The following is a 27,169-nucleotide window of genomic DNA, read 5'->3' as shown; positions in this document are numbered from 1 at the left end:
CCAGTGCTTTCTGTTGGCAGTGCACATCCTGGGGAGATCCAACGTGATAGCAGACAAACTGAGCAGGGCAATCTTGTTGCCGCAGGAGTGGTCCCTCAAGAAAGAGATTGCGGACAGGATTTTCCACAAATGGGGCCAGCCTTGCTGCGACCTTTTTGCCAGCCGCATCAACATAAAATGCAGAAGCTACTTTGTCCTGATTCCTCCTCCAGGAGAAGCCCCAAGAGACGCACTCGTACACGATTGGCCCCCGGGTCTCCTCTATGCATTTCCACCCATCCCTTTGATACCCAGATTTCTACAGAAAGCAAAACCTCTGGGAAGGACCATCATTCTTATAGCCCCTCACTGGCCTCGGCAGATTTGGTTCCCATTTCTTCTGTTGGAGGATCCATGGATTCTGGACCCAGTTCCGGACCTTCTGACACATCCATCGGGAGACCTCCATCCTTCCTTGCAGTCACTGAAGCTGACAGCTTGGCTGCTCCAGTTCCCCTCATAGCCAGGCTTCATAACTTTTCGGATGAGACAAAACAGATCCTTTTGTCTTCTCATTAGCAGTCCACTAGAAGATTATATCTCAGTAAGTGGAAGAGATTTTCCATATGGGCTTCTAAGCAGAACATTGATCCTTACCAAGCCCCCTTGACATCCATACTAGAATTCTTGACTATGATTTTTAATAAAGGAGCGGCAGCCCAAACAGTTCGGCTTCAGTTGGCTGCTATATCTAACTTTCATCTCTGAGCTGACGGGCTAAACATAATGTACCACAAGTTATCGATGGCCTTTCTCAAGAGAACATTTCCAATGAGACCTCCATTGAAAACTCCTTATTGCCCTTGGAATCTAAATTTTATGCTGTCTCGTATAATCCCCCCCCCCCCCATTTGAACCAGCATAATCTTGTATTCTCAAATATTTGTCATGAAAAACCATATTTCTGGTAGCTATTACTTCTGCCCGCAGAGTGTCAGAACTTCAACCGTTATCTATCAGCCCTCCTTATTTGATTTTTCATGCTGATAGAGTATCTCTTAGGACAAACCCCTCCTTTTTGCCCAAAGTTTGTTCAGAATCTAATATCAACCAAGTCATTGAGTTACCAGTTTTATTGCCTAACCATTCCAATAAATTAGAGTATATGCTGCACAAACTTGATGTTCACAGGCAGCTCAGATTTTATTTGGACAGAGCAAAAGATAACAGGAAATCCGACCAGCTCTTAGTTTCATTCTCTGGAGCCAGAAAAGGTAGATCAGTGGCTAAAACAACTCTTTCTAAATGGCTATCTGATTATCTCACCTTTGTTTATTCAGCTGCTAATATGCCTTTACAACACAGGATTAAAGCTCACTCAACCAGAGCAGTTTCTACATCTTCTGCGTTCCAAGCCAAATTGCCCCTTGATAACATTTGTGCTGCAGCCACTTGGTTGAAACCTCATACTTTTATCACTCATTACAAAGTTGATAAGGCCTCCAGGGATAGGGCTTCCATTGGGTCTACGGTTCTAAAGAATGTACTCCCATGAGCCACCCGAGATTGATGATGCTAGGTATGCTACCCATCAGTAAAGAATGAACGTCGAGATTGAACTACTTCACATTAAGAAGTTATGTACTCACCATAACATTCCATGTGAGTTGTTCATCTCGCCTTCATTCTTATGGCCCTCCCTTCTTCCCCCTCCTGGCTGATTTGGTCTCATCCTGGTTGCTCAATTCTGGTTCCTCTCCTTGGGAGGATAGCTTAGTTACATTGTTATAGTACACGCAGCAAACAAGATCTGAGGTAATTCACAGTGCATCATGGGATAAGGTGCTTGGCCTCATGCTACTGGAAAACCTCTAGCTTTGCATACGGCCGTACCAGAGCCGATGGTTCGGCTCCGAACCCATCAGTAAAAAATGAAGGTGAGATGAACAACTCACATGGAACGTTATAGTGAGTACATAACTTCTTATTTATATTACTTATCAGAGCAAGAAATGTTAAATTTGTACTTTATCAGTTGTAAAGTATCACCTGTGAACTAGCTTTGTATTTTTTTGTGGGCCAGAAAATGGAGAGTAGTGCATTAGAAGGTGATCTCACATTTCTTTAAAGGCTGGTGGACGGTACTTCAGAAGATAACCATGCATTCATTAAAGGCTAAGAGTACAGTTTCATTTTTAAGTACAAAACATTTCTTCCTTTGGAGAAGGTAGTACTACTGCTGCTTTTGAGGTCCAGATAATTTTTCTGTGTCCTTCATACCTGGTTTACAGTAAGAAAATTGTTGCTCTTCTGGTCAGGATAAAATAGACTATCTTCTGTGGGTTCTGTTCAAGCAGCTTTATTATGTACAGACACATCAGGATTAAGGCTTAATAACCTTAACTTAGATAAACTTGTAAACAAACTAGCTATTACACTCATACATGCTCACTCTCTGGCTGCACTCTTAAAATATGCATGTGCTGTCCTTGAAATGCTTCTTAAAGGTACAACACACACACACACTATTGTACATCCTCCCTCTTTGGGAAATGAGCCATGCATTATTGATGACATTGATTGACATGCAGTTGGTACAAATAATTCTTTGTCATGCAATTATACAGAACTAAATACATAGACACTTATGTCCAGGTTGCTGTGTGTTTCACTCTAGCTCTGGAAATACAACCAAATCATGTGACATAGAAATTAGAACTAGGTCTAGCAACTGGGACTGTCTCTGCTGAATGTTTAACTTTGTCGACATCAGGAACATCATCAGGAATAGAAGTAGAAGTTGGACACGTTCTGCAACATGAATGTTGTCTGGATTGCTCTGAGATCTAGAGTCTATCACAAGAACAATGCTGCAAGAACGATTCTTATACAGGAAGAAGATGTTTGTGATTTCTCCTGTACTCAGTGCCCTCAGATTCTACGGAGTAGGATCTCGGCTCGGCACATATACCTGTTACTTGACCAATCCGACGAAACCTTTCACCGTTTGTATCCTCACTGTCTCTCCTTTTTTCAATGTACGAAGAAATCTGCTCGATTTGTCATAGCTGGACTTCTGAAAAGAATGCTTTCTAAATAGTTGGGATTTGATTGCTTTGTTGTTCTTTGCTTTAGGCTTCAACAAACTGGAACTGATAGGTAATGTTATTCTGGTTTGCTTAGATAGACGTCTCTGAGCAGGCGAGCCAAGTATATCATCATGGGGGTATGTTTCTGAGACTGAGTAAATTCAAAAAGAGATCAGTATTATCACGCTTTGACTTCTCTAGTAATTGTTTTGCACTCTGTACTGCATGTTCAGCCAGACCGTTTGAATGTGGGTATTCTAGAGTACTAGTAATGTGTATAAAGTCCCATTCTCTTGCAAATTTCTGAAACAACTGACTGGTAAATTGGGAACTATTGTCAGTAATAACTTTTATTTATTTTTATTTATTTATTTTACATTTCTTAACCGGGCTAGTCTAACTGGATATATTTCCATTTTCAGTAGAGGCCCGGGGAGAAAAGCTCCAGTAGTAGCACAATGAATCTAAAAACAATTATAATCACAATGAAAATGAAAGAATTTAAAAATGCAGGAGGAGTAATAAAAAGTAAGAAATATAATACTAAAAGTGACATACCGATTAAAACATGTTATAAGATAGTATGACACATGAGGTAATTTACAGTACATAAGACATGTTATTATACAGTATGATACATGAGGTAATTACAGTACATAAGGATTGAATACAATTCAGTACATTGTTTTAAGTTTACTAGCTGAAGTTACTGCTTCCAGGGGGCATACAGAAAGTTTAGTAAGAAAGTGAGAAAAAGGAGAATAAATGCAGAAAAAAAGATTAGTCAGGGTTGCTGCATGGGCATAACCAATGTGTTTTGAGGTTTTGTTTAAAGAGAGGAAGGGAAGGGAGTAAAGTTAGTTCACTTGGTAGAAGGTTCCAGTTTTTTCCTGCAGTGTTAGAAAACAGGGAATCACCTGCCAAGTTGTTGGACTTGCGTATGCAAGCTAGAAGAGCAAAGTGAATTTAGATTTTTGTAGGGGATTATGAGGTTAGAGAGTATAGGAGTGTTGTTAGGATGGTAAAATATCTTGTGGGCAACGGTGAGTTGGGAAAATATCAGCTGGTTTTGTAGTTCTAGCCAGCCTAGTTGTTGTAGGTTCAGGCAGTGGTGAGTTCTGAAGGGTTTGCCAGTGGCAAATCTGGCGATGTTAGTGCAGGAATTAGCTAGTTTGATAAGATTTTTTTTTAGGTTAGTATGTATGGGTGAGGCGTACAGAAGAGTTGAGATTAAATGAGAGTGAGCAATTGTGGTTCTGCCTGTTGGATTTAATAAGAGTTTGATTCTATATAAGGAGCCCAATTTTCTGTTTACAGTTTTGATAGTGTTGTTTATATGGCTATCAAAAGAAAGGTTATTGTCAATTGTAATTCCTAACAGTTTAGTGGTAGAGTTGGGAGATATGCAGGTGCAGTTTTTGGAGCTGACTGAGAAATCTATAGGGGAGGACTTAATGGTAGGTGTAAAGAGTAGGAGCTTAGTTTTTTGGCATTTAGAAGGAGGCAGCATTTCAAGAACCACATCTCTACTGTGTTGAATACCTCCTGAGTCAGAGATTGTAGTTCTAGTGGGGAGGCAGCTGAACATGTGAGTGTAGAATTGTCAGTGTATTGTATGCACGTGGCTTGAGGAATTGCTATATGGAGGTCATTGATGATTAGTGAGAAAAGAAGAGTTCCTAGAATGGAGCCCTGAGGGACTCCAAGGGTGACTGGCAGGTGGGATGATAGATTGTTCTCCCAGAGAGCTGCCTGTTGCTTATTGCTGAGGTAGGACTTGAACCAATTAACAGCCTGAGTGTCAAGGGAAATGGATTCAAGAATATTTATTAGAAGGGAGTGGTTTACCATGTCAAAAGCTTTTGAGAGAATGATGAAGAGAGCTGATGAGATGTTTTTATTGCGGTTTCTATTGATAGAATCTGTGAAGGATAGGAGGGCAGTAGTGGTGCTATGAAATGGCCTAAATCCATGTTGGCATTTAGCTAGTATGTTATGTAGAGTTAAATGCTCTAATAGCTGACAGTGTATGCATTTCTCCATAATTTTTGCTAAGGGTGATAAAACGGCTATAGGCCTGTAGTTAGAATAGTCATTAGCGTTACCACTTTTATGTAGGGGGTATAATGTGGGAGATTTTCCAGATGTCTGGGACGCTTCCCTCATTAATGGTTCTGTTTATAAGGATGGATATGGGATAGGCAATTACTTTGGCTGCTTTTTGTACGTATTCGGGCAGTAGCTGGTCGGCAGCAGGAGTACAAGGCTTAAGTTTTTGGATGATTTTGTAGGTGAGGGTGGTAGAGATGGGTTGCAGTTGGAATGTTGGGAGACAGCCAGGTATGGTGGTAGGAAGACTTGAGTTACCTGAGGATAGCTGGGTGGCTATAGATTGTATGGTCTCTGTGAAGAAGATATTGACAACATTGGCAGCTTGATGGGGGGTGTTATGATCAGCCCCTAGTGGGGTAGGTGTCTTAGAGTGACTTGGAAGAAGGAGTCTATTGATGCTTGACCAGAACTTATGTGGATTATTTTGGTGAGTTTGCTGTAGTTTACAATAGTTCTTTTTATCTGTGAGTATTGCTTTTTTTGTAATATTTCTGAACTCCCTAAAAGTTTGTTGCTCTGAGATAGTTTTGGTAGCTCTCCACTTAGCCCAAGATTTGTTCCTAAGCAATATTTTGTGTCTGGTTTCTTTTGAAAGCCTGGGGGCTGGTTTGGACTTCATTCTAATGGACCTTTTGGGTGCATGCTTATCGAGGATAGCTAAGAATTTAGAGTTAAAATATTTAACAGCCTCTTCAAGTGGGAGAATTTTTGGAGGGTTCCAGTTGCAGGTACTAAGTTCATTTTGGAATAGTAATGGGTTAAAGTGTTTATTGGTCCGTGAAATCCTATATGTGGGGAGGTAGAAATATTCTTATGCCTTATGATGTAAGTCAAGGTGCGATCACTTACACTTGATCGTCAGGCAGAGTTCCTGCCTTATAAGATTGTTGATGTTTGTTAATAAGAATCCAGTCTAAGATGCTCTCTTTTTTGTTTGGTTTGTTGATCCTGGTTGTGGAGGTGATTGTTTGACTAAAGCCATGAAGATTAATGTGGGAGGTGAGGTTATCTGCATTGATACCTTTCCAGTCAATATTTAAGTCACCTAGTATCATTGTTTCTTGTGGGTAAGTAGAAGACACCCAGCTTGGTATATCCTCTATTGTATTATTATTACCAGGAGGTAGGTAGATACAGATGATATATAAGGATTTGCTTGGGTTGAGTTGTAATCTGGTGATGAGGACTTCTGCATTACTATCCTGAGGTGGGGCAGCTAGGCCCCCTGCCTCCATGTCCATTAAGGCCTATTCTAGGGCTAAAGCTGCCAAACTATCTAAAGCTTTGCCTACCAAATCTTCCTCCCAGAGGCCTTCGTCTAGTTCTCAGATCCTCAGCCTTGCAGAGGACCTTATTTCTTTAATTAGAGGTTCACAACCTCACCCTGACAGGGCCTCTCACCCTCCTCCGGACAAAAGGCCCAGGACTGACCCCTCTGACCCACACTCTTCAGATGATTCCACGGATGGGTCTGAGTTGTCAGACCACCAGGAGGAGGCTTATTAGCCTTATGAGGGATTCAGATGCTGAGGAATCTATCCCTTCGGCCTCCCCTCCTAAAGAGTTTTCCTTTGGTGAGACTCCACACTCCATGAGAGAGCATTTTCAATGGCAAGGTCAGGATTTCTCTGATTCTAGAAAAAGATTAAGGACCTTTTTACATTTGCCTCAACATAGGCCCTTAACTATACCTCCTGTTCTGAATGTAATTGATGATGTGTACAATGATGTCAGTACAGCTCCTGACACTCTTCCTCCGGCCCCTGCCAAACCTGACAGATACTACAGGGTCCCGGATTCTCATTTCCATCTGTATAAAGCCCATTCTGCAGACCCAGAAACTATTTCTCAGGGCCCTAAAGGGCTATGGTGGCCGCCACTGCCCAAAATCCTCTACCCCCTGAAAGAGAGTCTAGAGCTTTAGAGAGATGGGGAAAGAAGGTATATACTTCTGCAACTCTTTCTGTCAGGGCATTAAATTGTCAATTTCATATGATACAGTACCAAGAGTATTTGTTAGATGAACTGAATAAGAAACTTTCTTCTCCTGAACCCCTTGACCCTAAATCCCTTCAGGATTTGGTACACAATTCACAACAGGTTAGTAATCATTTCTTAAAATGTGGCTATGATGCACTGGAGGCTTCATTTAGATCAGCTATGACTGGGGCAGTTATTCGCAGGCATGCCTGGCTGAAGGAACAATCTCTGCCAGACCATGTTAAAGCTAAACTCCTGGATGCTCCAATGGAGAAACAAAATTTATTTGGCTCCTCTGCTCAGGAGATCTTAAAAAAGGTTGAAGAAAAGGCAAAATCTGTGCAAACAGTTAAAGATTTCCTGCAAGTACAACCACCGAGATTCAGCAGAAACTGGCCTACTAAGAATTGGTCCTTTCCAGACTCGGACAGAGCCCAGAGGGGCAGGCACAGACGCCCTAGAGGCAGAGGTCAATCCAAGGGCTCCTACAGAGGCCGTCAGTGGCAGCCTGCCAACCAGAGGAGTAGTGCAACAGCAACAACTACTACACCAGGACAGGCTCAATGACTTAACTCTGATTCCGCCTACCAGGGACCAACTGGAAGCACCCTTGGGTGGAAAGCTGGCTTTATTCTCAAAAAACTGGCATTATATTACAAAGGACACATGGACACTGCAAATAATAGACAAAGGATACAGGTTCCACTTCCACACTTTGCCAAAAAGAAACAGAATGCCAAACCTTCCACCAAATCAAAGGGCAGAGGCTTTAAGACAGATCAACAATTTGCTTCAGATGAAAGCTATAGAAAAGGTACCATGTTCAGAACAAGGCCAAGGATTTTACTCCAGACTATTCCTTGTACCAAGAAAAGAGAATCAATGGAGGCCTATTCTCGACCTGTCCGCACTGAATACTTATCTCATTGTGCCACAATTCAAGATGCTGACCCTACAGCAACTTCTTCCCATGTTGGGCAAGGAGTCTTGGCTGGTGACTCTAGATCTCAAGGAGGCATACCTGCACGTCCCTATTTGACCAAGTTGCAGAAGACACCTCAGATTTCTTGCAGGATCAGAGCATTATCAATTCTCAGCATTGCCCTTTGGCTTATCTACTGCACCCAGAGTATTCACAAAATGCATGGCATCAGTAATTGCACATTGCAGACTACAGGGAATTCAAATCTACCCATACCTGGACGACTGCCTAATACAAGCGGACAACAAGGGAAATTTGATAAAGGACTTGGCCTATGCCATCCATCTGCTACAGGCCTTGGGATACACACTCAACATCCAAAAGTCAAGACTAGTGCCATCCCAAAGGATAACCTTTTTGGGTGCAGATCTGGACACAACCACCCAAATGGCCTTTCTCACAGAAGAAAAACAGAAACAACTTCCAGATTACTTCATGATTCTGACAAGACAAACTCAGCTTACTGCAAGGAAAATCCTGCAGGCCCTGGGTTACATGGCATCCTGCATAATTCTGATACTACACGCCAGGCTGCATATGAGGAAGTTACAGTGGTACCTAAGGAGTGTATGGTCTCAACACAGTCACAGTTTAGAAACCTTTGATACCAATCTCATTCCATGCCTTCAAAAAGGAATTTCTGGTGGGCTCAGGCCTGCCAGTCCAACAGAGGGTTGCCTTTCAACAAACCAAAAACAAGGCAGACCATCACCACGGACGCTTCAGACCGAGGATGGGGAGCACACATGGAGGGCAAATGTATCCAAGGCCTATGGCCTCAAGGACAGCTAAGCATGCACATAAACCAAAAGGAAATGCTGGCAGTGATGCATGCAATCGAGGCGTTCAAACCCTTCCTCCAACAAGGCCACCTGTTAATAAGGACAGACAACACCACAGTCATGTGGTACATAAACAAGCAGGGAGGCACACACTCTTACCCTCTATGCCGGCTGGATATGAATCTATGGGAACTATGCCTGAAACTCAATATCCACCTACAGTCCCAGTTCATGCCACGGAAAGAGAATACACTGGCAGACAGCTTAAGCAGAACTACCATGGATGCACACGAATGGATGCTGCACCCAGACATCTTCCAACTCATAGCAAGGACATGGGGAATGCCGGAGATAGATCTGTTCGCCTCCCCACTCAACCATCAACTAAGGACATTCTGCTCAAGGACACACCACCCACAAGCTTGGAGGGTGAACTCTCTCTCTTTCAGCTGGAAAGCCCTAAAAGTATATGCCTTCCCGCCTCTCCCACTGATGTACAAGGTTCTACTGAAGATCAGGGAGGAACAGCCAAGAGTGATACTGATAGCTCCAGACTGGCCAAGGCAACACTGGTATCCATTATTGAGAAGCATGTCTCAGGAAAAACCATGGCCTCTCCCCCTATGGCCTCTTCTTCTGACGCAGAACAATTTCAAGACCATGCATCCCAACTTGAAAACATTGCAGCTAACTGCCTGGAAAATCCCTTAAATACCAATCAAACTATTTTATCACAGAGGGTGAAGGACATTATCTTGGAGGCACGCAGGCCTTCCACAAGGAAGACATACTCAGCTAAATGGAAGAGATTTCTCATTTGGAGCACATCAAAAGGCTCAGATGTCACAGTGGCAAGCATGACACATATCCTGGAATACTTAGCAGAATTGTTCCACAATGGCCTGTCCTATTCTTCCATTAAGATTCATGCCTCATCAATTTCAGCAGAATACAATGTGGATCCACCGATCTTCTCACACCCTCTCCTCAGACAATTCCTGAGAGGGATCAAAAATATTAAACCTCCCAGAAGACCCCCTCTACCTGCTTGGGATCTCAACTTTGTGCTGGAGAAACTGACACTTCCTTCTTTTGAACCAGCAGCATCAGCGGATCTACAGTTTCTGTCTTGGAAAACTGCATTCCTTCTGGCAATAACTTCAGCAAGAAGAGTATCTGAGTTACAAGCATTAATGGCAGTGCAGCCATTTCTTATTTTCCATCAGGACAGAGTTTCACTAAGAACCAATCCTACTTTTATGCCAAAGGTGGTATCTAGGGTATCCTTGAACCAAGCTATTCACTTGCCTACGTTCTTCCCAAACCCACAGAATAGAGGGGAAAAACTTTTGCACACCCTGGATATACACAGACAACTACGCTACTACTTGGACAGAACAAAAATTAGCAGAAAAACTGACCAACTATTTGTAGCATATGCTACTGGGGTGCAAGGAAAAGCAATTTCCAAACAGACAATTTCAAAATGGATAGGAAATTGCATTCTATTTTGCTACTCCTTTCATGGAAAGACAGTTCCTGGAAACATCGGTCCTCATTCCACAAGGGCCACGGCCACCACTACAGCCTTCCTACGAGGGGTGGCTACCAAGGACATTTTAGAAGCTGCTACTTGGAGCTCCGTGCATACATTTGCCAAGCACTACAATCTACCTTTATACTCCAGATCCAGAGCAGGTTTTGCTACTGCAGTCCTGCAGGGGATCTTAACTACACCATCCTTTTCTTAGTACCTCCTCCCCCAGATTGGCTATGGTATTCTACCCATATGTTATGACTGCAGATGCATCCTTGAAGGACATAGTACAGTTTTGTACCTACCATAAATGTAGATGTCCGATAGGTATGCATCTGCAGTCAGGTTTACCCTCCCTCCTACCCCTCTGTGGTATTACTAGGGTACTCACCCCTCTTTTAGCTAGCTGGGGGAATCTATTATAGTGTATTTGTTTGTTTATACATGTATATAATTTTGCAAATGTTTGGAACTTTTCTGCATTTATCCAAATTTAGCCTTCCTTGAGGGCACCTGGCATCTGGGGCAATAAAAACTGAGGAAAATGGCGTCGGCTGATGCTTTTATACCCCAGACGCTCTGACGTCTGGGAAAGTGCGACATCAGCCGAGGCCAGACCCAGACTTTGGAATCCGGCCGACCGAAGGGCTGCCTGAGGCAGGACAACCCATATGTTATGACTGCAGATGCATACCTATCGGACATCTACATTTATGGTAGGTACAAAACTGTACTTTTTGGTAGCTCTCCACTTAGCCCAAGATTTGTTCCTAAGCAATATTTTTTGTCTGGTTTCTTTTGAAAGCCTGGGGGCTGGTTTGGACTTCATTCTAATGGACCTTTTGGGTGCATGCTTATCGAGGATAGCTAAGAATTTAGAGTTAAAATATTTAACAGCCTCTTCAAGTGGGAGAATTTTTGGAGGGTTCCAGTTGCAGGTACTAAGTTCATTTTGTAATAGTAATGGGTTAAAGTGTTTATTGGTCCGTGAAATCCTATATGTGGGGGGGGGGGGGTAGAAATATTCTTATGCCTTATGATGTAAGTCAAGGTGTGATCACTTACACTTGATCGTCAGGCAGAGTTCCTGCCTTATAAGATTGTTGATGTTTGTTAATAAGAATCCAGTCTAAGATGCTCTGTTTTTTTGTTTGGTTTGTTGATCCTGGTTGTGGAGGTGATTGTTTGACTAAAGCCATGAAGATTAATGTGGGAGGTGAGGTTATCTGCATTGATACCTTTCCAGTCAGTATTTAAGTCACCTAGTATCATTGTTTCTTGTTGGTAAGTAGAAGACACCCAGCGTGGTATATCCTCTATTGTATTGCTATTATTACCAGGAGGTAGGTAGATACAGATGATATATAAGGATTTGCTTGGGTTGAGTTGTAATCTGGTGATGAGGACTTCTGCATTACTATCCTGAGGTGGGTTGTAAGGTAAAGAGGAGATATGAAGTCCATCTTTAAATAGAATTGCGACTCCCCCACCCTTACGTTTTACGCAGTCTTGTCTCAAGATATTATATCCTTGGGGAATGATTTCATTATCTTTAGTTCCAGGTTTTAACCAAGTTTCTGTTAAACAGACGATGTCAAAGGAGTGAATATCTAGAAGGGCATGGAGATGGGTTACTTTGTTGTTAATACTGCGGATATTGAGATGCCCGATTAGGAAAGAGTTGGGGAATTTGGTGTGGGCAATTAGGGATGTGGGATTGGTGCTGTGAATTCTGACTAAGGAGACATTTTCTGGTCCAGGGTTAGGGTGGATGTCACCATCTTACAAGGAGAGAATATTTAGTTTTAGATCAGGGTTATTTATATAGCTAGTTTGATATTTCACTTTCTTTACTGTGAGTTTATTGTATTTAATGTGTGACAGTCTATAGGACTTGGCTACCAGGAAGCTGGGAGTGGATGTGATATTTATTTGACTATGGGTGAGGGAGGAAGTTTATATGGCTGTTTGTTTTGGAAAGTAATTAAACTGGTAATAATTCAGTTTTTCAAAGGAGGTGAGGAGTCAGGTTGAGGAGAGGATACATGTTAGTATAGCTATAAGTATCAGCTTGGTTATGATAGCTTTGGTTACTGTAGGCATGTTGCTGAGATTACTAATGCAGGTGTAATGGAAGAGAGACAGAGATAAGACAGAGTGAGTGAAGTAGGGTAAGGTTAAGTCTTGAAGAGGTGGTTACTAATGCTTGTTACGTATAATGGATAGGATAGGGTAAGGTTACTGTAAGTAGAGGCTATTTGTAAAAGTTGAGGTAAAAGAGGGGTGTGGCTTGTTAATGTATAATGGTAAGAGTGTAGGATTGGTAGGGTTGGAGAGAGGGTGTGGTTTAGGAAGTATAAGTCTAGGACCACTGGGGGTGGGAATTGGGGGTAGGGGAGTGGAGTGAGCCCGCAGGGCAAACGGAGCGAGAAGAGACAAGTGCAGAAAAAAAAACTAGAAGCAAGAACAAACAGTAAGCTTTGGAGGTGCTTTCAGGTAAGTAAAGGGTAAGAAAGACTGTAGCAGTGAAAGTATGGAGGGCAGCTGTAGGAACTACAGAAAGTTTAGTGGGTGTTTATTCCTCAACAGCTCAGATGTTGTAACAGTATTCTGTAAGAAGAAAGGGATAATGCTACATAAAACCAGCTTAGTTGAGGGTGCCACCTAGTGGTAGAACGTATACTGCAGCAGACGCTGGAAGAAGGGGCAATTAAAACACAATTCCACTAGACAGAGTTGAATTAGGGTAGCTAAATCAAGGGGAACAAGGTTGTTTGTAAGGGATAGAGAGAGGTATGGCTGCTAGGTATCCTGGCTGGATAGTTTATTAAAGTGGACTTACAATCTACTACGGGTAAAGTATCAGCTTTACTATTGGGTTCAGCACACGTACTTTCCAGTTTCCTTTCATACCAGGGTTCTGGGTTAAGATGACTAGGTCCTTATGCTTTAGAATGAGGAGGCAGGTATAGCTTATAGGGCTCCTTAGTCACCAGGCACAAATTTTGAAAGTAATAGTGCAGGAGAGCAGGTTAAGAAGCTTCTAAGAGGAGAATGATGATAGAATCAATGTTAAGTTTGTCCGTCTCGGCCATTCTTACTACTGGTAACTGCAAGATCAGGGAGTTTCATTTAGGGTACAATATTAGTGTGGTAGCCCCCCCCCATTCCCGTTCTCAGCGTGAACGCCTGAGTGGACTACCATGGACTGAGAAATAACGTTTCAACTTGGTGATGACAACAGTGGATGTTAGTTTAGGTAGTAAATCACTCTCAAATTGGTTGGAATAAGAGTCTACCAGCACTAAGTAATGCTGACTGTTCCACTCTAATAAATCAGTGGCTACTGTTGACTAAGGTAGTATCAATATCTTTTGCTAGAGAAGGCCAAAATACTAGTCCTCTCACCCTTCTTTTGGTAGATTCGGAACCTGGATGACCACAATGCAAAATATGTATATATTCACATTGTAAGGAAGCAGGAACAACAATTTTAGGACCTTTGAAAATAATGCCATCTTTCATCAACATTTCATCTCTGTAAGGAAAATAAGTTTGCAAGTCAGGCGGTACATTAGATTGCATTGACGGCCATACAACATTAATGAAGTAGTTGAGCTTTTGCAAAATTGGATCAGTCTTTGTACGGTCTCTCAGCTCATCGAGTTTCATGGTAGAAAAATTACACACTTCCATGATATCAAAGTCAAAATTCTCTGCATTAAGCTGTTCCATTGTATTTTTGGGTGATCTGGATAAGGTATTAGCCAAATAAAGAAGTTTGCCTTTTGTGTAGACTATTTTGAATTTGTACTTTTGCAATCTGAGCATCATTCTTTGTAATCTTGCAGGAGCTGAATGCATAGGCTACTTTAAAATAGTGACTATAGAGATTGATATCAGTTTCAGTCTGAATAGCTCGACCATAAATATAGTAATGAAACTTTGAACATGCAAATACTATTGCCAAAAGTTCTTTCTCAATTTGAGCATATTGCATTTCAGATTAGGTAAGAGTTTTAGTGCATAGGCTACTGGTCTGCCTTCTTGAAGAGTAACTGCACCAAGACCAGATTTTGAAGCATCACAGGAAAGAGTTATTTGTTTATTGACATCATAGTATCTTAATGTAGGTGGGGTGGCAATTTTCTGTTTAAAGTCTACAAATGCTCTCTGGTGCTGTTCCAACCAAGACCATGTAACATGTTTGCACGTCCGCTCTCTCAGAGGCACTGTCAACTCACTGAAGTCTGGTATAAACTTGCCTAAATAGTTGACCATACCAAGAAAACATTGTTGAGCTGAACATTATCTGGTGCTGGCATCTCTAGATTGGCTACTTGCTTGGACAGGTCTGGTCGCAAGCCAGTGCTAGTAAGTAAATGACCTACATATGTAACTTCTGGTAGTCTGAATTTGCACTTCAGAGGATTGAGCTTTAAGTTCACTTCATGTGCTCTGTCTAGAACTTTCCTAAGGTTTCTATCTTGCTCTGCTTCAGCATTGCCTCCAACCAATAGTTATCTACTATTATGGCGCAAGGATAACCTGAAAATATTTGCTCCATTGCATGCTGAAAGACTTCATTTGCAGAATTTATTCCAAATGGCATCCTGAAGAATCTATATCTTCCAAATGGGGTACTGAAAGTAGTCAGTAGTGAACATTTGCGATCAAGCATCACTTGCCAAAGTGAACTTTTTGCATCCAAGACAGAAAAAACAATGGCATTCGGTATTTGGGCTGTGACTTCCTCGACTGTACATACAGGATGATGGGGTCTCTGTAATGCTTTGTTCAAATCTCTTAGATCAATGCACATTCTGATTTCATCCGAGCCTTTTTTGTGGGCTGCAACCATGGACGACACCCATTCAGTTGGTTCTGTAACTGGACAAATTACACCTTGCCTCACCATTTTATCCAACTGAGCTTTGACTTTATTCTGCATAGCTATTGGAACTTTTCTTGATGGTCTGACTACAGGACTGACCTCTGGGTCTAACTTCATAGAATACACAACTGGAAGTTTGCTTTACTTGTCATTGAAAACAGCATACTCGGAGAAAATAGCTTCAGTAAACTTGGAACTAGGATATGTGATTATATCATGAACGTCTTTGGTAAAGAAAAGCAGATTCATTCTCAAACTGTCTCTGAGACCCAATAATGACTGCACAGGTCTTCCGACTACATAAAATAGTAAGTTGTAACAGTTCCTAGCCAAATAACATGAAAGTACTACTGAGCTCTCATTTTGAATTTCTTCAGCTCCATAAGCAACAAGTTTCGCACAACTGACCACATTAAGTTGCTGACCAGCACTCACCTTAGCAAATGTTCTGCCGTCATAACATTACACTTTGAACCAGTGTCTACTTTGAGCTTGATGGATTTACCATTGATCTGGACAGTACAAAACACTTCACTCTTTGCCAGCAAATTTACTGCATCAGCCTTTTCACCAATTGCTGATGATACCATCTACATAAAAAGTAGGGTTGCAACTCTCTGTATGATCAACTTGCTTTTTTGAGTGACCTTTTCTTATAACTCTGTGAGGTTTGCTTGATTTGCAAAACTTTTGAAAATGGTTTCATTTTTTTACACGTGTTGCATTGCTGACCAAATGCTAAGCACTTTTCTGTTTTAGACTTATGATTGGCACCACAATTGCGACAGTTAACAATAAAGCTTGATCTGGGTTTTGCTGACTCACCCTTGTACTGCACTGAGCATGCCCCTTTCACTGAACCAGTCTTGGGTCTTGCTTGAAAACTACGGATTTTACCTGCCACACCCACAAGGGTTACAACTGCCATGTGCGTAGGTCTACTTCTACCAGCTACATGTTGCATGCTGTCGGCATTTGCTCTGGAGCCTGCTAAAACCATGCTCTTATCACTTGCAAGCATACTTGTGTACCTTTCTGTAACTTCATGGATTTAACAAATCTCAGTAGCTTTGCTCAGCATTAAATCACTGGCAAAATAATTCTCACTGCAGCACTATTAATACCACATATAAGCCTGTCTTTTATTAACTCATATTTTAAGTCACCAAACCTACACGTTTTAGCTCTGTTTCTCAGGTCAGTAATATAAGCTGCAAAACTTTCTCCTGGTTTTTGATTTCTTGTATAAAACAAATGCCTCTGTAATGTAACATTTGTCTGGCGGCTGCACATTTCCCCTGAATTTGCGTTTCAAACATTCTGTGTCTTCCCTTGATTCAGCCTGCACAACAATATGACAGATTTCCCCTTCTTTTTCATATACCTCTGACGCATACACAAATGAATGCTCTCTTTCAATCATCTCTGAACCAGCTAGGTTTAGCAAAATGAATGCCCTGATGAGTGCATCTTTGTAAGAATAAGCTGCTTATATAAAAATATCGTACTCATGCACAAATATTTTCCAGTTCTCTGCAGTATTCTGATCAAATACATGTGGACCTGGTCTGCAAAATGCCTCTGCCATATTAACACATACCAGTAAAGGCTTTTGCAAGTATGCGCAAACGCATATACATATGCCAGAAATTTATGCCAGTATTTGTAACTATGCCCAATAGCACAACAAACCTCTGAATAACTGAACCTTGCAAAATATGTTTCCTGGGCACAAGAATACTCTTGAAATCACTGTACTGTAAGAAATCACCTCTTATCAGTGTAAGAAACATTTCAAAATATCTGCACTATGTGAATAAACTGGGCAAAAGAAGCTCAGAGTAAAAAAACATTTTGAAGCATTTGCATTTTGAGAATAAACGGTACACAGCTCACACTGAAACTTTCCCAAAATGGCTGTACTTTTCTAAATAACTCTGTACAGTGCAAGAAACACTGTGTAATGGTGGCACTCTGAGAATAGACACACCTAGCACAGGAAACGTTTTGAAATGGCTGTATTTTGACTGCACTTTATGAAATAATTGCACTTTGCACCCAATAAACTCTTCAGAATAAGTGTACAGTAATAAACACATACTGTAAGCACTTTTACACACTTTGAGATACTTCAAATAACTTTAGTTATGCCCTGAATAGCTTCAGTCAATGCAAAATAGTAGGTTATGCCAAAACACAGTATCTTGCCAAAAACACATGCAGTCACCTTGCTTTATTTATGCTTAATGTGTCCTTTTTGTCCTTTATTATATTTGTTTTGCCCGTTTAATCTTATTTCATGCCCATTATACTTTTCTTAGCCTCGTTTTGCTGTAAACATGCTAATTTTACTTTAAACATACTCGTTTTGTAATTCCGTGTTAATTCCAAGCCCTTTATATGCTTTTTGATAATCATTTTATCAGATATATTCATTTTAAACATTTTGTTTAATTAATAAACTTTTTGTGCCTCTTGCTTGCTTAATAATGCAGTCTGTGACCTTGTAATGCTCCTTTTTTAATAAATCATTTGTGCAAATTTTCATTACCTTTAGTTTGTTTCTGGCCCTTATTTGTACTCTATTCTCTTAGTTTACCTTCACTGTTACCTTGTAGCTCTGAAAAACAGCCTCTGGAATCCTGGTTCTGACACCATGTCACTCATCTGGTCAGCATAAAACAGACAAACTTCTGTGGGTTCTGTTCAGGCAGTTTTATTATGTACAAACATATCAGGATTGAGGCATAATAACTTCAACATAGATAAACTTGTAAACAAACTAGCTATTAACATTCGTACATGCTCACTCTCTGGCTGCACTCTCAAAATGGCACTGAAGCTAGCATGTGCTTCCTCTTTATGTGCACGTGCTGTCCTTGGAACGCTTCTTAAATGTACAACACGCACACACACTATTCCACAAAAATGTTTTACTTAAATTTTATTTTTAAACATTTCATCAGAGCTTCCTTTAGTTCATGTGGTTTCTCAATGTGCTTGTCCTCATTAGAGTAAAAAGCATTTTTCTCTAGGGCACATTGGATTGTGAGTATTCATGCTTTATACCTAAGGTGAGGGCTTGCTAAGTTATGAAAGAAGAGTGGTCAGAATTCAAGGAAGGGTTTGAAATGTGGTTTCTGGATTAAACTCACATTTGGCAGACAGTTATCAAAGTGGCTGCTTGAATATAATTGTCTTTCTCCCATTTCATATATGTTGGTCAGCAGAGAATGCCTCTTACTGCTTGGTACTTGTCTCTTAGTTCTTGTTTTTCAGTTTTATACAGGCAAGTTGTATGGCTGCTATGGTAAAGTCAGCATGTGCTTTCATTTTCCTTAACAACCTAAGAAGTTATGCAGGAATGTTAGTTTTTGGATATGTGGACATCCAATTTAGTTTTCCAAAGTAGTAGTTGGCTACGTCTTATCTTCTCTGCCCCATGCACCTTGTACGAGCATGTGCTTTGTGAATGCATTCATCATATCCCACTCCTAGAAGAACAGTACTCTGTAGAAGCACAAACTTTTGAGAATGATGATATAGCCTATGCCTAGGAAACCTCATCCTCCCTTGCAAGTGGCAAATGGTTCTAGATGCAAGGGCTTAATCTCATATTGCAATTTGGTGCTGGCTTGGTGTCATCTGAGTGAAGGGAAACCTACTTGAACTCCTCCCTGAAAACATTGTCAAAGGAATGGAAGTTGCCTGTTTGTCTTCTTTAAATTATTTTTGCTGATATGGCTATGAAACTTTGCAAAGACTTCCATTTTATTTGTATTTTTGTACACGTTTGTGCAGTTATTATGCTGTTGCAAAATTGAAATTTGGGAGACTGGTGACATTAATTTGTGCTACCTTTTTCCCTAGGTCATATCTTACTCCTGTGAGAGACGAGGAAGCTGAAGCTCAGCGCCGAGCAAAGTCACGCCATGCAAGACAATCCAGACGATCTACTCAGGTACATAAATATTATATATCTTAACATGATTAAAAGGACCTGATGATTATGAATTTTCCAGAATATCTGCTTTCAGTATTTGTAGTAGTCCTGACAGATTTTTTAAAAGGGAACATTGATTTTCCTCAGGCATATATATATATATATATATATATATATATATATATATATATATATATATATATATATCTATATATACAAGGCCTTTGGTCACAGTTAAAAAAAATAGGTTTAAAGGTGTGTACTAAGCTAATGGCCCTGGAGCCTTTACAAGCCTAGCCCATAGGTTTACCCTGGCATTGTGCCACCCGACCTTAGTTCCCAGTATCTCTATCAAGCAGAGCCACTGGAGTGATTCCTGGGGTGAATTTTCTATTTCCCATCCACTCATCGAGATTTCTCTTGAAGAGGGCCAGTGAGGCGCTCCACTTGACATGTATGGGAAGTCTGTTCCATAGGATGGGCAGTGTCTGGGTTATGAACCTGTCCCTCCAGCTTGTTCTGTTGACTGTGGTAATGAGTTTGAGGTCTCTGAAGCATGCAGTGCGAAGGGATTTCTTTAGATGCAGCATTTTTAACAGAGCTGGGTCAGACATAGCTTTATAAGTCAAGCAGAGATTGCCTCTAAGTAGGCGATATGAGAGAGAGAATAGTTGGAGTTTTTTGAGTCTGTCCATATATGACAAGTGTTTAAGGCCTAAGATCCTTTTTTTTTTAGGTATTTTTGCGGCCTCTCCAGTTGTAGGTGTCTAGTGAGGTACATGCCAAATGGGGCATTGTACTCGATGATTGGGCTAATGAGGGAAGAGTAGCAGGAAGCAATGACCTCTTTCTTCCTGGATGCAAAACCCTTAGTGATGAGATATGCCACATAGAAGGACTTTCTGACCACAGTGGCAATGTGGTGGTCAAAAGAGAGGTTGCTGTCAACCTGTGTTCCCAGATCTCTTACGACACCTTCTGTGTTCAGTGGACACTGATAAATAAAATAAAAGATTTGTGATTTCTTTAAATAGCTGGCTGTATTACACATTTTCTTTGTATATGGTTTACTTCTGATAGCTCAGCCACTCATTTTCATCATTTTCATAGAGCTTATGATAAACAGTAGTGAAATATTAAGACTGGCAAAATGTGTTATGGAGGTCTTAGTAAAATAAAGTGTGTTCTGCTTGGATAATTTCAAAGCTGTTTTTCCTAGTTCTTATTCTAGAAACACAAAGATAGACTGTCTGCTTTAGCCTTGACATAGGTATCGGTATTCAAGCTTGTTAGTTGATGTAACTTTATACTTGTGCCATCATAGTTTTTATCAATATGCCATCATAGTTTTTATCAATATTTTTAATAGAATTTTTCACAGGGATACCCAAAAGGAAACTCCAAAGAAGTTAACAGTTATGAGAAATTGCTTTGTATTTGGTGGGTCACTGTAAAATGCCAAGGATGGGTAGGTCACTGGGTTAGTGTGGTAAAATGTAAAGTTTCCAAACTATGAAATTGCTATAATGTGTCATACGTATAATGTTTGGCTTCTTGGGAGTGGAACTGTTCATGTGTTTGTCATAGCTAAGCCAATGGTTGACTTTAAGTGGCATAATTTTAATTGGTATCTGCTGCATGAAGGGAGACTGGCACGATGACACAGAAGTCAGCATTGCATTTTAAAGTACTAGGTCCTCCACTTTATTTCTAAGCTGTGATCTGTTTGGAGTTTGCATGTGCTGATATTGTGTGTGTGTGTGTGTGTGTGTGTGTGTGTGTGTGTGTGTGTGTGTGTGTGTGTGTGTGTGTGTGTATTTCCACCAGGTGATCCAGTTTCCTTCTACATCCCAAAGACATGCTACAGATAAATTATCAATCCTCCAAACTGTTTGCAGGTACCCATCCCACATATGAAAGAGAAAGTGTGTGCATATTCTGTGATATACTGGCATCCTGCCCTACACAGTTTTTTCTTTTTGTACCCATACTGTGCCAGGGTGGGCTGTGTCTCCCCCACAACCCCAAGATGGAGAAAGTGGGTATCCGGTATTGACTAAATCTATAAAAAGATGCAGGTGAAATGTAGCTAACTAGTTAAGAACACACTCAGTTCTTTGCCTATAGCCACATGAGATGTCTGTTTTTTCCATAGGCACCCAAATCTAAAAGTGTATTATTGGCATTGCATGCTGGTCAGGGAATATTCTGAGTGATAGACAAACTAAGTTTCCACCTCATCAGTTTAACCACATTGGAAAAGTATTTAAAAAAAACTGTTTTGTTTCTACTTTATGTTAACACTGGATATATGTCCTTCCTTTGATTACAGTTGCAGCATTCCAGTACTTGTGGGTTATCCTAATAAGGGTAACCTGACATCTGGTCAGGGAAGCAAAGCCAAATAACCCTCTTAACGCACTGTATGCATTGCTTATGAACTTAGCATGCAGGTTTAGGGGGTATATAAGCAGATGTATGAATATAGCAATAACCCACGCCTGGGTGTGGGTAATGCTGGATTTACCCACTGTTGGTGTGGTTTGGACATGAGGACGAAGCCCGAGTGGCCAAACATAGCCAACCGTGGGTAAATCCAGCATTACGCACACCCAGAAGTGGGTTATTGCTATTATACAATGACATTATTTAAGAAAAAAATTACTTTTCTTAAATAATGGCATTGTATAATGCCTCCTTGCTGCCTTTCCGCAGCTGTCTGGTATTCTGCGGCAGTTTTGATGTACTGCGCATGCATATGATTTCTACAAACTGTTTTGCTATGTTAAATGGGTTTAACATAGCGAGACACCTTTAAAAAAATCAACGGAGAATCTCCGTTGCTTTTTTTAAAGCTGTCTCGCTATGTTAAACCTATTTAACATAGAGAGACAGTTTTGGAAAAAGCAACAGAGAAAGCAAGATCTCTGTTGCTTTTTACAAACTGTGTCGTTATGTTAAAGGAGTTTAACATAGCAAGACAGTGTGAAGCAATGGAGATTTTGCGTTCTCCGTTGCTTTAAAAAAAAGAATTATAGTAAAAAAAAAGTCCGACCGGACCTTTTTCCATTAATAAAACTCTGATTTACAATGTGCACGTTGACCAATCAGCATGCACGTTTTTGAATATTAATGGGGGGGGTCATTGTATAATGTAGTATCTTCAAACCGTCTTGCCATCAGTCTAAAAGCAAAAACTTTGGTAACTTTGGTCAGTATAGCACTTCATTATGCCACTACCTTTGCCAGGGTTTGGTCAGATATGTGCCGTGTTCACATATCTGACAAGGTTTATTCATGTCAGCTAAGAGAGGGAAGTACATCTGTGGAAGGCAGACCACTTACACAAACCTCCATTCTGTTTGTTTTGCAAAGGGGCTGAACGCTTATCTTAATTGTAAAGCTTGCTACTCTTCCATTCCAAAGACACTTCATATGAGGTTAGCTTCCCTTAATACATATTTGCAGACCCAACATCTCAAGAGCCTCACGTTTTCCAAAATGGTGAACCCTCAGCCCTACTCTCCCCACTTGCACTCAAAAAACTGAAACCAAGTACTTCTGCTGCCTAGTCTAATCAGACCTACACACTGAAATTCAACAGAGGCCAGATGTTGATACGGCATCTCTCACTTGCATGTCTGACAAGACTAAGTGTCTGCCTGCTGCATTAGAGAAGGGGAACCCAGGGTGATTATTCTAAAGGGACTGGAGGGGATACCTCGGATCCTAGAGCAGCAGGAGGTATCTGGATCCCTTATCAAGGTCTTACAAGGTTTCGCACCACCACGCTTTCTCTGTGCAGATGTAATGGGGAAGAAGAAACAAAAAACTAAGCACGTCTCTTCCATTAGAAGGAATGGCTTGATTTTTCTCAAGGTTCATATGAGAACATTTTGTCTTCAAAATTTCCTTTTTTCTCTACCCCCTTTCATTTGCATCACCACATTTGAAAAGTAATCATGAATCTTCCTCAGAGGAGGACTCTCTGACCTATTCCTCCCAGATGCACTCTTCTGGATAGCTAGCCTCAGATGATAAGGACACTTTATCACCACATTCCCCACTAGAAGAAATTTTTTTGGCGAACTGTTTCCAGAGTGATGCAACGTTTTGAGTGGGACATTGAAGGTTTTAATGTACAGAAATAGTACTATGACTTAGTGGAGGTTGAGAAACCCTCAGTATTAACTTGTGCTGTCCTGTCCTTGAAACCATTATGGATGCTTTAGCTTCCACTTCTGCTAATCCAGATTCTTAGCCTCCTGCACTTAAGAAACCAGACAAGATCTACAGAGTGCCTGAGATGATGAGATTCCTATACAAAAGTCCACTAACAGACCCTTCTATTTTATCTCAGTTACTGTTAAATGTACCAAACTTCTCCCTGCATCCAGTGTGTTGGCATCTGACAGAGATGTTAGAGTTACAGGTTTGGCAAATAAGTGTTTACCTCTGTACCCTGGCTTTCAGAGCCCTTAACTACCAACTCAAATGACTAATTATTATATGTTTTGGGAAACTTGATTAAGTCTCTGGTTGAGTTGGAAGATTCTGAACACAAGTCTCAGGTCATTCCTACTCTCAGCATTGCTAGACAAGTAGCCAGGCATTCCATTAAATGAAGCTGTAATGCTACAGAGGCTTCCTGTAGGACTGCAGCCATAGGTTCAACCATTCACATGTTTACAAGGCTTCACCTTCAGTCCCTTTCAGACGATGTCAAAGCCAAGCTTCTGGACTCCTCTTGACCTAGGGTCCTCCTTTTCATGTCTTAGTCTCCGAATTTTTCAAAGTATTGCAGGAAAGGACAAAGTAATGCTAGACCTTAAGCAGATTTTTCTTATTTTAGTCTCTAGATATTAAAATAACTATTCCTGTAAACCAATTACCTTTGTGTTTAGGGAGCAAATGCCTCCACAAAATGGCAAGCAACTTGACAAGAAAAGATTTGTGGAAATCTCAACAGAATTCCAAGTCCAGAAAAGCCTCGTTCTGAGACTAACTTGCTTTGAACTGATAATCTTCTGCCTAACAACTAGTTCCACACATTCTTCTTTCTTGAAGGCCCCATCTATCCCTCCCTGCCTGGGAATTCACTACCTCAGACAAATGAGTCTTATGTCATGCAAGATGGTTACAAAACGTCTTGCAAGGGGCTTCCATCTCCAAGGGGTATCTCCCCCTGCAAATCAATCTACTCTTATCCCTCCCTTGCTTCAAGGGGTGCTCTCCCAGGGGCTATAGAACCTGTCCCTCCCCAGGGCCAGGGGAAAACATTTCTTCTCTATACTTTTCATGGTCCCAAGGAAGGAGGGAACATGGAAGGCAGTATTAGATTTGTCTTACCTGAACACCTTTTTGAATGTTCCTTCTTTCAAGAGGCTCTTGCTCCAGACCTTTGCTTCCCCTCATACTTCTTCAGGCCTTTTTGGTCACTCTGGACCATGGATGCTTAACTGCACATTTCTATACACCCATCCTGCAGGAAATTTCTCAGGTTTTCCATCTTTTTATCGCACTCAGCTTTACCTTTTGGCATTTCTGCTGCTCCCATAGTCTTCACAAAATGCCTAGCCTTGGCTATCACCTTATGCTGAACCCAGGGGATACAAATGTACTGTTACTTGGACGACCATATATGAGTATCCAGGCCTTGTCAAAGGAAACCCTAATATTACATCTCAAAATTACAATGTCTCTTCTAGAAAGACTGGGATTCACTCTCAAGTCTAAAGAAGTCCTCCCTTACACCCTCCCAGAAATTAGTGTTCTTAGGTTGTAGGCTCAACACTCTGTCGATGACTGACTTCCTCCTTCAAAAGAAAGTTCTGTTACTCTCAGCATTCTTCCAGTCCTTGTTCACATTATCTACAACCTCAGCAAGGAACAGAGAGAGATTCTCAGAGCCCTAGTGTTACGTGGCAGCCATAATTCCAATGGTGCCTATGCCAGATTGCACATGAGAAAGATCCAGTGGTACCTAAAAGCCCTTTGTTCTCAATATTGTCACCACCTGGACTTCCAAATCCGTCTTGCCAGTTATAAAGTGAGAGCTGCAATATAGAACATTTCAGGTGAAGCACAACATAGGTGTTCCCTTCCTAACACCCATACCAACCTAGGACCTACACATGGACTAATCTGACCTGCCTTAGGTTGCTTGGACTGCCTCCACAACAGTTCAGGGACAGTAGTCCCCAGAAACACAAGGAACATATCAGTGTGAAGAAAGTGAAAGCCCTTGTCCAAACCTTACTGTGAAGCCCAGGCCCCCTGAAAGTGTTCACAGACCATACCTCAGTCATATGGTACATCAACAAACAGGGACATCCAATCTTATCACCTATGAAGGCTAGCTCTGAGGGCATGGGATGTAGCCATAGGAAGAAGGAAAGCAATCAGTACAGGCAGTTTACATTCCTTCAGAGGACAGTGCCCTTGCAGACAACCTCAGCAGATCCAGAGAAGATCCCCCCCATGAATGGATGCTCCACAGAAAGGTGTTTCTGGGTGTATACCACAAGTGGGGTTAACCTCAGATCTTTTTGCCTCCAACCAGAATAGACAACTCAGACTGTTCTGTTCCAGGACCCTTTGCCATCAGGAATGGTGGACACCATGTAACTCAGCTGGAGGGAGAAGTTCCTGTATACCTCCCTCCCTTTGCCATAATCCCAAAGGATCTACTGAAGATCCAGAAGGAGAATGAAAAAGGTCTTGTTAGTGAGTCCAGTTTGGCTCAGGCAGCATTAGTTCCGTCTTTTACTTCATCTGGGCAAGAGCAAGCAATTCAGGTTACCTAGAAGAGAAGACTTGAACAGGACAAGGGCACCCCCCCCCCCCGATCCACCCCAGCCTTAAAGCTGTCAGCTTGACTTTGGGTGATAGAATTCTTACTTCCCTTCAGAGACAAATTCTGTGATGTGCTTCAGGTACTCCAGGAGGTGAGAAAACCTACTACTAGAAAACCTTACATCTCCAAGTAGACCTTCCATGTAGTGTCACAAGAAGAATGAGGATCCCTACTTGGTGGGAATACCTGCTATTCTGTCTTACATGTGAGAGTTACTCAAAATGATACAATGACTGGCCATTATTATTCAAAAACAAGCACGCTGATTGACCAGCATGCCTGTTGTAAATCCAAGAATATACCAACGGAAAAGGTCCGGTCACCCGGACTTTTCCCCATTTAGTATATGTCTTTTACTTTTCTTTTTTTTATGTTAAGAACGACTAGGAATCCAGTGTATATACATTTCCTAATTAGGTACTGGTGATGACAAGACCTTGTGGTCTCTTCAGATCTGAAGGTTTCTCTCTATTGCTGTTTTGCTCCTTTCAGCCCCGCCCCCACCTCTCACAGCTGAGAGTGCATCTAAATGTGGCGGCAGATTTCCACGTTTATATTGAAGTAGGTAAGACGCTGTTCCTGGGGTTCAGATCTGCTCTCTGGTCCAACCCAGTGTTTTCATGGACTTGATCCAAATGGCTTCATTAAGGTTGAGAATCCTTCGAATTGTAGGTGTGGGCAGTGAGTCTCTTTCAAGTCATAGACTTCTCTTGTAGATTTGGAATACTTCTCAGCTGCACAGATTTTTGCAGAATGTCCAGATTTTTGCCTTATATTTTTGGTCAGTTTTTCATAAAATTGTGGCTTTCTAGCAAATTACTGACAGATGATTAAAGATTGAAGTTAGAAAATAATGGCAGACATTTGAATTTTAGACTTCATACCGTTCAGAAAGTTCATGCTAATGCAAAGCCTGTTATTCTATCAACTTTTTAAGTTTGTAAGGTCAATATTTCAAAATTGTCCCTATTTGTACCACTTTTTTATGGCTTTGTCCACATTTCTTACTCTAAGA

General features: G+C 41.2%; 1 protein-coding gene across 1 annotated transcript in view; it reads left to right on the top strand.

Annotated features, from left to right (window-relative positions):
• The window catches only part of LOC122791483 (protein phosphatase 1 regulatory subunit 12A-like), a 1,771,856-nt gene that overhangs the window by 1,152,734 nt on the left and 591,953 nt on the right, over nt 1–27,169 (top strand). The window contains exon 15 of the mRNA XM_044059226.1: nt 19,226–19,316. Coding sequence (XP_043915161.1) covers nt 19,226–19,316 — 91 coding nt within the window. The remainder of the gene's footprint in view (nt 1–19,225; nt 19,317–27,169) is intronic.

This window comes from Protopterus annectens, chromosome 17.part0 (genome assembly GCF_019279795.1).
Source record: "Protopterus annectens isolate FY-2018-M chromosome 17.part0, PAN1.0, whole genome shotgun sequence".
Classification (NCBI taxonomy): domain Eukaryota; kingdom Metazoa; phylum Chordata; order Ceratodontiformes; family Protopteridae; genus Protopterus; species Protopterus annectens.
This window is presented reverse-complemented; position numbering and strand designations above follow the sequence as displayed.